Below are 12,345 nucleotides of genomic sequence, written 5' to 3' on the forward strand. Positions count from 1 at the left end.
GGGGTGCTTGGGCCAAGTCCGCCTTCCAGCATGGCCTCCTGCTAGCCACGGGCATGGACTCTCATGGTAGTGATGTCGGTGAGCCCTACGGGTGACTTATGTGAAGCGGGGAGGAGAAAGACGGTCACTTTCTCCCCACCCGCCTCTGCCACCCGGGACCCAGGGTTACTGGGTACTTGTCTCGCCTCACAGAAAGGAATTTCAGGAGTAGACAAGCAGTGAAACAAATAGATTTTATTTGGAGGATTTTTGGAGAGGGAGAGAAAGGCATAAGCAGATAAGCGGGGGAATGGAGAGTAAGAGAGAGAGTAACACGTCCAGAGAGAACGCGGGCTTCTCCGAGGGTGGAGAGAGCCCCTCCACACATCCCAGCATTAGACACGAGAGCATGAAAGTACACATCTCAAGAGGGGAGATACGGGCGACACACGTGCTCAGCCACGTGGACGTAAGCACACATGGGCTCAGGCAGCATGTGCGCACCCTGCCTTTCTTCCAGGTGGCCTTTATAGGGTTTCTCCAGCCTGTCCCCACGTGAAGCTTCTTCCCGGGTAAAAGTCCAGTTGCTAAGGAGATTACCAGGGAGGTCCAAAAAGAGGAATTTCATGGGAGGCCTATATCCTGAGGGCCTGTGGATGGTCTTATCAGGCCTTTGCTTTCTGTATCCACAAGGTGGGTCATTCCTAGAATTCTTCTTCCATGAAACTGTGTTTCATTGCAAAGGGCCTTTCCCTATCTACTTTTCTACATCAGTAGCCCTGACCCTGGGGAAGGACAAGAGAGTGAGTTCTGGGCCAAGCCGAGGAAGCTGCATTTCTCACCAAGGAGCCCCGAGAAATGCCCTTTTCCTCCTATAGGATTGTGGTGGCAGAGACGTGCCCTCCCAGCCGCCCACTTCCCCCCCTTTCTCCCCCCTCCCCCCGACGCTGAGCGCTTTTTTGGAGAACCTTCTCTGTTTGCCAAGTTGGAAGGGCTGTGGGATTTGTAGACAGGACTGACAGACATAACAGAAGGACCCAGAGACCCCCGGGAGTTCCTCTCAGGACTCAGGACTCCTTAGCTGGCATTCCGGAAACACCGGCTGAAACAAACGGAATCAATTCCTAGGACACAGCAGGGGATAGTTGAGCCACTTGTTCGCATCAAGATGTAACAAACGTCAAGTTCTGGTGACTGCTGCCTAGTGGATTAGAGGTTCTTCATTTTAAATTTCATATTGAAACCCCTCAAACTTTTAAAGTCACAGACAAGAAACTACAAGAAAGTAAATCTTGGGGGCCAGAGTGATAGTACAGTGGGAAGGGCATTTGCCTTGCACACGGTCTACGTGAGTTCGATCTCCAGCATCCCATAGGGTCACTGTCATTGTCACTGTCCTCCCGTTGTTCATCGATTAGCTCGAGCAGGCCAAAAAAAAAAAAAAAAGAGATAAACCTTTTCTTCCCTCCCTCCCTTCCCTTTCTCTTTCTTCCCTGTTTCCTCCCTCCCTCCTTCGTATCCTTAGCCTCCCTCCTCCCTTGCTTACTTCCTTCTTCCTCGCCAAGCCATGGTCTGGGCTCTGGGGTCCTCCCACCCAGCAGTACTGGGTCTTTTCAGCTTGTGGACCGATCTCAGGCTCGCCCAGTTGTGCTGCAGTTCTACCTCGGACCTGGTGTGTACTCCAGCCCTTTGTACCGTCTCTCCGCCAGCCAAATGAACGAGGCTTTGGAGAAAGAGCTTCGGAGTTTGGTGAGTACCAGGGGAGTCGGACGCTGATCTTTACCTTGCTGAGGGTAAAGCGAAGCCTCCTCAAGCGAGCTCGGCCCTGTGGCCTCTCAGGCTCACGAGTGTGTCAGCTGGAAGCCCCAGGGGCTGTGCAAGCCCCCGTTGGGGCAGCAAAGTTAGGTGGGCTGATCTGTCCCTGCTATGCCCTCCGCCTCTGCCTGATCAGTGACTGGCCAACGATGCTCCCGGAGTGTCGGGCTCCTTGCTCCCCTCAGAAGCGCCCCCTGCCCCCTCAGCTCTGTCTCCCCTGCCAGCCGGGAGCACTGGGGGCTCACAGCAAGGGGAGGTGGGTGAGAGACATGCACTGGGAAGGCCGCTTTTCTGGAACCTTCCAGACACCTTCCTGGGGTGGATCAAAGTGTGTTTTCTTGTTTTCTTTTTAGGATTTTTTTTGTTTGTATTTGTTTTTTTGGTTTGTGTCTTGGGTTTTCTTGTATTCAGCTGTGCTGAGACTTTCTCCTGGCTCTGTACTCAGGGATCATTCCTGGTGGCCCTCAGGGGACCACGTGGAATGCTGGGGATTGAACCTGGGTTGAATACATACAAAGCAAAACACCTAAAGTATCTCGTTGTTTTTGTTTTTGTTTTTGGCTTTTGGGGTCACACCTGGTGATGCTCAAAGGTTACTCCCAGCTCTGCACACAGGAATTACTCCTGGTGGAGTTTCGGGGACCCAATGGGATCTGGGGATTTAACCTGGGTCAGCCACGTGCAAGGCAAATGCTCTTCCCGCTGTCCTGTCACTCTGTCTCTGGGCCTGGGTGAGCCAGGCCTTTCTGCTGAGACAGTGCTGACTGGATCCTGTCAGGACCTGGGACTGAGCACTTAGGAGCCTTTCAGAACCTGTGGGAGGATTCCAAGGGAAGCGTCCTTGCTGGGGCAGCATGGGCCAAGCACAAGCGGCATCACATGCTATCTGTGTGTGGTCGAGAACATGTGTACACACGTGTGTCCACAGCCATGCACACACCCCAGTATACACACATGGGCTTCTGTCATGTGCAGACTCATACATGTCCTTGGACATGCAAACAAGTACATACATACTTGCACAACTCACTCATGTTTGCCAGGCAGATACACACTGGGCATTGGTAGCTGAGTTTGGGGTGGATTATTTTTGTTTTCTGGGTTTTTTTGTTCTTGTTGTAGTTCTTGTTTTTGGTCTTTTTTTGTCACAGTTGGGGATGTTCAGGGGTCACTCCTGGCTCTGCACTCAGGAATTACTACTGACGGTGCATCCCCTATGGGATGCTGGGGATCAAAGGTGGGTCAGCCTTGTGCAAGACAAACACCCTCCCCGCTGGGCGATCGCTCTGGCCCTGGGATATACATATATATATAATGTATATATATGTATATATATATATATATATTTGGTGGGGGGGGGACTAGTGGCATGCCTGTCAGTCCTTGGAGGCGACTCCTGGCTTTGTGCTCAGGATATTCCTGTTAGTGCCGCGATTCAAGCAGGGCCAAGTGGCCTTACCCAGTGCTCTCCCAGCCCCCAGATGTTCACCGTGTTTATTGGGGCTCCCCGCTAACTCGGTGGTACTCCTGCTCAGGGTCTAACCGGCTGGCTGTACTCGGGCACCTGGACCCTGTGCCAGCCCTTCAGCCCCCAATATCTACGTTTGGAGTGCAAGTTCATTTTCATGAACAGCATCACAAAATGGAGTGTCTCCCATGTCGTTGATTGGAAGCTACTTTGCACCCTCCTGGTCTGAATATCTGATTCTGTTTCTCTAGAAAGAAAAGTTCGCAGAGGCTTCAGAAGAGTCAGCCTCTGTTCAGAAAAACATGCAAGGTGGGTGCGGGCCATCGGGTGGCTGTGTCGGGGCCGGGGCTCTGGGGTCCCACACTCAGGGCTCTGCCCACTCATTTCCCGCAGCTGACTTCCTCCGGCTCTTTCCTCTTTGACTTAAAGTTCATTCCCAGAGACCCGAGCAGGCCAGGCACTTGCCTTGCTCACTGCCAAGCTGGTATCCATCCCTGATACCAGCAGGCTGATCCCTGAGTGTAGAGCCAGGAGGTACCCTGGGCGTAGCATGTACGCGCACAAAGCCCCCCCCACACACACACACACATCACACACATACACATTGTTTTTTTTTAATTTATTTTTTTGTTAATAATGTAGGAGTACTACTAATTATTCAGCCATTGATGAAGCTGATTTAATTGGGCATGAACTCCACATTACTTATTTTTTTAAAATTCTGTTCTGAATGTTAACTTTATTTTATTATTTTATTATTATTATATTTCCCTCCTTTTTTTGATTCATGTGAGATATAGTTACAAAGCTTTCATATTTGAGTTTCGGTCATACAATCATCAAACACCAGTCCCATCACCAGTGCACATTTTCCACCACCAAAATCCCCAGAATTCCACCAGCCCCACCCCTGTGCCAACCCTTCCCCTGCCTGTGTGGCAGGCACACAATTTCCCCCATACTCTCTCTCTACTTTGGTTACATCCGATATTTTGACACCAGTCCCACCAGCACTCAAACCTGCTGAAAAGGCAATGCTAGATGATTTGTTTCGTATTGCTTCTTATGGCTAGAATATAATGACCAGGAATATCTGTGTCATTCTCTTCCGGGAGCTGTACTGTATAGTCTCTGGGTCTTGGCCATTGCCGAGATTACGTGGTGCTGGGGGGCAGTTTGTGGGTGTGACTGCCAAGCTACTGGAAAACTGGGAATGTGGCGGGAGGAGGCCCAGTCCTGATCTGAGCAAGCTTGGAGCTCTCAGTCACGGGTTCCCGTTTACCTCCGGGCCACTGACCCTAACTGCATCTTTTGATCTCTTTTGAGATGTATGGGTCTCTGAAATAAGGCCAATAAATGAGCTTACATAGCTTATATAGTGTTTTGTGGATGTGTCTCCCACATACTGAACTTTTGTCCGTTTAATTTCTTGGTAAATTTGACCCCAAGTTGTTGGGGTCTGACCAAAGGCACAGGAGCAATTTTGGGGTATCTGGAAGTCTGCAGGCACCATCAGGCTGCTGATGCAATCTCCCCGCAGGTACAGGTGGACCTGCTGGTGGCATCATAGTCCCTACATCACTGTTTGTGGTGACATGCTGGTGTGCTTGGGAAAGTGCTGTGTGACCTGGCAGGGAGCTGGCTGGATGGGAAGATTTTGGGATGCCCCCAGCCAAGACCTCGAGTTCCTCCTGGCCCCAGACCCACCGTCTCCATGCCGAAACCTCCTGGTGTTGCCCTCGGCTGGGGGCTTCTCCCATAGAGACGCTTTATCGCCCCCGTGACCTCAGACTCCAGTGCGAGATTTGATGGAGCCTGCCAGACAGACTCTCAAATAATCCCGATGGTGCGTGAAATATATTAAACTTCTAACTTTATCCTAACTAGAATCTGTTGATAAGTTACATCAAAAAGAAGAACAGTTTAAGGCGCTGTCTTCTGAACTGGAGAAGTTGCGAGGAAATCGAACAGGTAAGAGATGGTCTCTGGGTGTCGTGCAGGGGCACCCCGGGCGTGAGGCGCCTCCCTGCTGACGCTCCCGCGCCCCCTCCTCAGCCTCCCGGCCTCCCTCAGGGAGCCCCCACAGCAGGTCCCAGTGCCCCTCGCGCCCGCCCCCCCATCAGTTCCTGGGGCCCTGTGACACTCCGGCCACCTCGGCCCTGGGACGACTGTCAAATGCTGCCCAAGGTCCCCCCATGAGGGCCATCTATGAGGCGCCTTGTACGGTCGGACCCCCCGTCCTGGCCCCATCCTTTGCTCGCTGCCTGCGTTTCTTCCCTGTCTTGTGAGTTGTCCTTGGTTTCACTGGCTGCTGCTCGGTTCGAGCAGTTTTCAGGGGCCAGAGAGTGAAACATCCTCGGAGGGAGGCCTGGGACAGAAGCGCAGGGGACACTTCGTTGCCTACGACACCCCAAAGCTGTTCTCCCCCCCTCCCCCCGCATCTCTCCCTGACGTTCTCTCTCCCTCTGTCCCTCTCACTCCTTCCCTCCCTCGCTCCCTCCCCCCTTCCTCTCCTCCCCTCCCCTCAGATATGGAGGCTGAATTCAAAGAGAGAGATGTGCGAGAAGAGCAGTTGATGAAGGCAAAGGCCAAGTTGTCAAACGACATCGCGGACATCATGAAAATGTCCGGGGAAAACTCGTCACAGCTGACGAGAATGAATGATGAACTACGCCTGCAGGAGAGGTGGGTGTGTCGGGCTGTTTTTCCGGAAGGTTCTGTGGTGACACCTGCAGCCACGAGTCACCCTCCCAGAATTCTGTCTCAGGCCCTCTCCGAGATCTCTGAGGCTCCTTCAGGGACCCTCAAGTCAGCTGCACAATCGGAAGGCCGCAGCGTCACCCACTTTTTTGTGTGATTTCTGAAGAAAAGGTGGCGGGTTGCTTGTGGCACGGCCTGTCCCAGGCAGCGGAAATAGTCCCCATCCGAGGAAGGACAGCTGACCCGTGTCACACGGAGAGAAGTTTCTCTGTTTTGTCTTAGGGCCCCTCCTGGGGGTGCTCAGGGGTCACTCCTGGCACAGCTGCCGGGTCATAATGGGGTGCTGGGTGGAACCCAGGTCGGCCACTCACGGCAGGCTCCCCCTCTGCCGCTTCCAGCCCTTGTCTTCTTCCCTCTGCATAGCTGCCGGATAAAGAACGAGTGTTTCAAGACAAACCTTTTGCGGGCATGTTTAGAACTATTCGGTTTTATTACTTAGTGTGTGTGTGGGGGGCGGGTGTTATACCCGGAGATGCTCAGGGCTTCCTCCTGGCTCTGCACTCAGAAATTACTCCAGGCGGTGCTCGGGGGACTCAGTGGGATGCTGGGAATCCAACCTGGGTCTGCCACATGCGAGGCAAACGCCCTCCCCGCTGTGCTATCGCTCCAGCCCCACCATTCAGATTTGACTCTTGCACTTTTAATGCTTAGCCGAGCGGCCAGCCTGCCCCAGCTGGGCACGGCGTCGGAGTTTCCCGCAGAGAGTGCCGGTATCTGAGGGCCATCCTGGGATCCCCCAGCAGAGCTTGCCTCCTGGGTTCGGCACCCCTCTGATCCAACTGTACGTAAATCTTCCAGGGAGCTGTCAGACAAAATTTCAGACGGATTTTCAAAAATAAAATCGGCTGATAGTAGAATGGGTAGTGCTGCCTTGTACTCGGCCAACCCGGGTTGATCCCCAGCATCCCGTATGGTCCTCCGGCCTTGCCAGCAGTGATCCCTGAGCACAGAACCCTGAGCGAGACCCAAACACCACCAGGTGTGGGGCCCCCATCCCCAAAATAGGCAGGTCGGTATGTTGACCCTGTGAAGCTAACTGTATTTGAGCCTCTCCATCCTGCCTGTGTGTGTGTGTGTGTGTGTGCGCGCACGCGTGCGCAGGTAAGACTACTCTGAGATTTTCATTTCTGGTATTTAGGCCACATGAAGTGCTTGGCTTGCTTGTGCCTGCTTGATCTCATTCTTGTTTCCATTCTTCCCCACTTTTTGTTTCTGTAGTCATGAACTTACTTATTAACCTCAGACAAAGAGGAAATTGAGCTGATGTCGGAGGATCGCAGGGCCCTGAGGTCAGAGAATCAATTGCTGGCGAAGGAGAAGCTCTCTCTGAAGTCAGAGAGAGAGTCATTGCTATTGAAGTTGAAGGAAGCGGAGGCCAAAAACTCTTCGCTGCGGGAAGAGCAGAGGAAGCTCTGGCTGTTGAACCAAGCGATTCTTTTCGATAAAGAGAAAGTCATCGAGGCCAGGCGGGCCGCAGAGAAGCTCTGGCAGGAGGAGTGGCTCGGCCGAGAAGCCCTCGAGGCGGAGAAAGAGAAAGTGCTGGAAGAGGGCAGGGCAGTGCAGGAGGAGCTCCAGAGGGTGCTCGCGGAGAACGACGCCCTGCAGGTCGCCAAGGTGGGGCTGCAGGCCCTGGTGGAGGAGCTGCAGATGAGCAAGAGCAGCCTGGTGGCCGAGTGTAAGAAGGGCCTGGAGGAGAGGGGCCAGCTGGAGGAGCATGCGAAGAAGCTGGTTCTGGAGAACCTATCCCTGGCCAAGGACAAGGACAACATCATCCAGAAGCTGCAGTGCTCCTACGAGGAGCTGGCTCGGGATCAGAAGTCGCTGGTGCAAGAGATCGAGGAGCTCACGGCCGAGAAGAAGTCGGCCGTGGAGAAGCAGTCGGGCCTCGACAGCCTGTGTGTGGCTCTGAAGCTGGAGCGTGACGGCCTGGCCCAGAGCAACGAGGAGCTATAGCTGGAGAAAGACCTGCTGAGCCAGGAGCACGAGAAGCTGGGCGCCAGCCTGGAGGCGGCGCTACAGGTGAAGGAGCTGCTGGGCGCCAAGGCCAGCTGCCTGCGCACGCAGCTGGATGAGGCCACAAGGCCGTGCACAAGGCCAAGCTGAAGGCGCTGCAGACGCAGGCGGCCAACGCCCACCTGGCACAGCTGCTGGAGCAGATTAAGACCAGCAGGGAGAACTCCGACTCGGAGTGCGTGCAACTTCTGCATGAGAAGGAGACGCTGAGCCTGGCTGAGCGGCAGCTGGCGGCCGAGAAGAAGGAGCTCCTCGGCGAGAAGGACCTCCTGGCCCAGAAGCTCGGCCGCTGCTTCGAGGAGGCGTTCCGCGTGGAGTCGGCCCTGCGCGAGCCGCTGAACAGCCTGGGCTCCGAGAAGGAGCTGCTGGGTCAGAAGGCCACGAAGCTCCATCAGCAGCTGGACTGGTTGCTGAAAGACCAGGCACTGCTGGAGGCGCAGCAGACCGAGCTGCTGGCCGAGCGGGAGGCGTCCCTGCAGGCCCTGGGCGAGCTCCAGCAGAAGCACGAGGAGGCGGCGGCGAAGTGCCCGGGTGGCCGTCCAAGAGAAGAGGAAGCTGCGCGGTGAGCTAGACGTGCTGCAGCGGGAGCTCCAGGGGCAGCGCCATGAGAACCAGGGGCTGGTGGCCAGCCAGGGCGCCCTCGAGGTGGCGCTGCAGGAGGCCCAGGACGCGGCCCGCAGCCTGGAGAAGACACACGCCAGCGTGCTACAGGCCAAGTAGGCGCTCAACGCCGAGTGGTAGGAGGAGTGCTGGCGGCTGGTGGAGGACGGACTCGCGGCACAGCAGGCCCTGGTGCAGGAGCGGGAGGCCCGCGCCCAGAAGACCCAGGCGGCCGCCCACGAGACCAGCCAGCTGCGAGGCCGCCTGGGGCTGCTGGAGCAGGAGGCGGAGGAGCTGCGGACGCACACACAGGGACTGCAGGCCCAGCGACTGGACCTGCTGGAGGAGAAGGCGCGGCCCGAAGGTGGCCGAGATCCTGCGGGAGAAGGAGATGCTGAGCGCCAATGCCGCCTGGCTGGCCACCGATATCGAGGCCCTCAAGGGCGACTTCGTGGCCCTGTCCAAATCCAAGCTGGAGCTGCAGGGCCTGCACAGCTGCCTCGCCAAGATCCTGGCCGACCTGCAGCGCAAGCACGAGGCGGCCCTGGCCAAGCAGGCCCAGCCCGGGCAAGAGAACGAGAGCCTGCTGGCCGAGAAGAGGGAGCTGCAGCAAGAGAAGGCTGAGCTCCTGCAAGAGAAGGAGCAGCTGGCCGGCAGTTACTTCCTCCTCCAGAAGGTCAGTCGGCTGGCCCAGACCAGCAGCCACGTCTCGGCCAACCTCCTGGAGGCCCAGAAGGGGAACCACGTGCTGAGGAAGGACAAGATCAGGCTCGCCGTTAAAATCAGAGAGCTCGAGACGCTGCCGTCGTTTACGGTAAAGTGGAGCAGGCCCCACCCCCGTTGGCCCCGGGCACCCCCTTTTAGCGGTTAAGAGGATTGCTCTTTGTCGGCACAAGGAGAGGTGCACCCCCACAGAACCCGTGTGTCACGGGCTGTTTGCTGCGGGCGCAGGGACAGCTCGTCACCACGTGCCTGCTGACCTCTAGGACAAGGCATAAGCTGTGAATAAAACCAAAAAGAACAGTATGTTCATATCCGGGGGGAGTTCTCACGGAAGATGGCACTGTGGCTCTTCAAGACGTAAGGGAAGTCATGAGAGAGGCACTGAGTTGTAAAGTAAAGCGGTGTCTTCCGGGGGGACTTTGAGCGGTTGCCCTGAGTCTGCTCACTTGGGACTCGGGGGTGCCCTGTGCCACCAGCAGTGTGCCCGGTGCAGGGCAGCCTGGACTCGAGGGTGCCTGGTGCCGGGCAGGTGTTCTCTCTTCCCAGCTCACTCAGGGTTTGCCTTTCTCCCACTCCCACACCTGTGCTCACGGCTCACATCTCCTCTCCTTACCCCCCCCCACACACGCTTTCCAACCAGGCCTGCTTAGCTGTCCGCTCATGTCATTTTTATACTGTGTGAGGAATGGAGGCTCTTGGGAGCACTAGGCTGTTTCGGGGCGTCAGTCTTGACGCTGAGCGGTTTAGACGTGAGTCCCCGCGGGGTGAGTGGTGCCCAGCGGGGTCCGGAACCACTGTGGCAGGTTTGTGTGGCGTTTCGCGCTGTGCTCTGCCACTGCGGCCAACCCCTCCCTGGCCGCCCAGCGTGGCTCAACGTGGTTTCTCTCTCCAGGCTGTGCAGACAGCGGAAGATGCCAGGCATTTTATGGAACAGCTGTCCCAAGAGAAGACAGAGACCCTGGCCTCCCTGGAGGACACCAGGAACACCAATGCAAACTTGCAGAATGAGGTGGGTGATGGTGGTGACCAGGGCGTGTAGGCCCGGCCTCAGCCTTGAGAGAAACCATATCGTGGGCCAGAGTGATAGCACAGCGGGGAGGGCGTTTGACTTACACACGCCAGACCCAGGTTCAATCCCCGGCATCCCATATGGTCCCCTGAGCACTGCCAGGAGTAATTGGTCCCTGGTTCTCACATGGGACAGGAGGGGAAGTGTACCCCTGCGTGACCCCTGTAAGACCCCTGGGGAGGTGCTGCGCGGAGTGACCACACAGGATCCGGGGGACATGGGGCGGCCTGGCGAGATCACTGAACAGCTGACCACTCCCAGACTGCTCGGAGGAGCAATGAGCCCGGCAGGGACTGGACGCCCCAGTTAGCTCGCCCAGAGCCTGAGCCAGGACAGGAAGAGAAGCCACATGTGTTGACATACGCAGCATCTCAAGGCTCTTTGATGACTGTGAGAAGGCGAGCCACTGCCCTCTGACCACACAGCCCCACTTTCCTGGGCTCGAGTGACTGCTGACGGCCTGGACTGCTCCTCCCTCGCCAGGAGTGATCCCTGAGAACAGAGCCAGGGCTTAGTCCCCACCCCACCAAACAAACCAAACTGACTACCCACAAAGGTTATAGATAAGCGTGTATACATACACAGACATGTACATATGTATATATGCGTGTACGCTTCAAAAGAGTCGGGGAATATCTACCATTTAAGATATCCGTGAATGGGGCCGCAGCTGTAGCACAGCAGGTAGGGTGTTTGCCTTGCACATGGCCAACCCAGGTTCCATCCCCGGCATCCCATATGGTCCCCGAAGCACAGCCAGGAGTAATTCCGGAGTGCAGAGCCAGGAGTCACTCCTGAGCAACGCCCGGTTCTGACCCCAAAATCCCCCCTCCCAAATTAATTGATGAATTAAAATAACAGAAGCCAAAAAGAAGGAAGCTGAGGAAGAAGGGACTGTGCTCACCTGGCACCCGTGAGAACCAGGGCCCGGGCACCTGCTGCCAGAACCCCACCCCCACACGCTCCCAGCACAAGAGGTGATGCTTACGGAGTGAAAGGCCCCATGGACAAGGACACATCCCTTCAGTCAAGGGGTCACGTCCTTGCCAGAGCCAAGAAGCCAGACACCTCCACTGCCCTTACTCCTGCTGCTCTCCCAGAACCTGGGCTTCGGGCTCCCATCAAATTGGCAAATCTTCACTTTGACAGACTCAAACACCACTTTGGAGGGCCTCCTTCCCATCAGGAAGGTCCCGTCGCAAACGGAAACGTCCACCAACATGTGGCTGTCCCGGCCACCTGGCGCATGCTCTGGGCGCAGAGCTGGGGGAGTCTGGTCCTCTGGGCCGCCTTCCTGCTTCTTGCTCCTGTCGAGGGAGCCAGCTGGGTGGGGTCCTCTGGGGTGTGCACACTTGGCTGCAGACCCCAGTGCCCGCACCTACCATCAGCAGGCTCACGTCTGGCCTGCGGCAGGAGTCAGCCTTGGGGCCTCCTTGATGTCTCTCCTTCCCCAACCCTCTTCCATCACACCCGGGCCTGCAGCGCTTTATAGTTTGAATCCTCTCTGAGGAAGGGGACCATCTGGGTCCCCATGCCCTGTGGAGTTCCCGCACACCCTCACTTCCTCACTTCCTGCACTTCTGTACTTAACAGCCGGTGGCCCTGGACGGCACATGTGGGCTGAAGTGAACTTTACATGTGGGCTGTGGACGTGGACCCTGCATGGGCTTGTTGGGAACTGAACATTTCCATGTTTTTTTGTTTTTATTTTTCAGCTGGAGGAAGAGAGATCTGTGTTTCTTGGCTCCAGTGTGGGGGGGCCTGGGCACTCTCAGAGACATGTCATCAGAACTTGCCCTGAGGGAGAAAAAGAATCAGTCTGTTTTTCTGGTTTTCTTTCTTCTTTCTTTGGGGGCCACACCTGGCGATACTCCGGGCTTCCTTCTGGCTCTGCACTCAGGAATCACTCCTGGCTGCT

General features: G+C 56.1%; 1 protein-coding gene across 1 annotated transcript in view; it reads left to right on the forward strand.

Annotated features, from left to right (window-relative positions):
- The window catches only part of LOC130037409 (CAP-Gly domain-containing linker protein 1-like), a gene marked incomplete at its 3' end in the record, with an annotated part of 37,740 nt that extends 27,376 nt beyond the window's left edge, over positions 1-10,364 (forward strand). Inside the window, 8 exon segments of the mRNA XM_056129252.1 lie at positions 3,514-3,571; positions 5,150-5,233; positions 5,791-5,947; positions 7,249-8,096; positions 8,099-8,556; positions 8,558-8,997; positions 8,999-9,449; positions 10,251-10,364. Of these exon segments, the coding sequence (XP_055985227.1) occupies positions 3,514-3,571; positions 5,150-5,233; positions 5,791-5,947; positions 7,249-8,096; positions 8,099-8,556; positions 8,558-8,997; positions 8,999-9,449; positions 10,251-10,364 (2,610 nt within the window).
- Between the last annotated feature and the right edge of the window lie 1,981 nt (positions 10,365-12,345).

The sequence above is a fragment of the Sorex fumeus genome, unplaced genomic scaffold (assembly GCF_029834395.1).
Source record: "Sorex fumeus unplaced genomic scaffold, SorFum_2.1 ptg000072l, whole genome shotgun sequence".
In the NCBI taxonomy this organism is placed as follows: Eukaryota; Metazoa; Chordata; class Mammalia; order Eulipotyphla; family Soricidae; genus Sorex; species Sorex fumeus.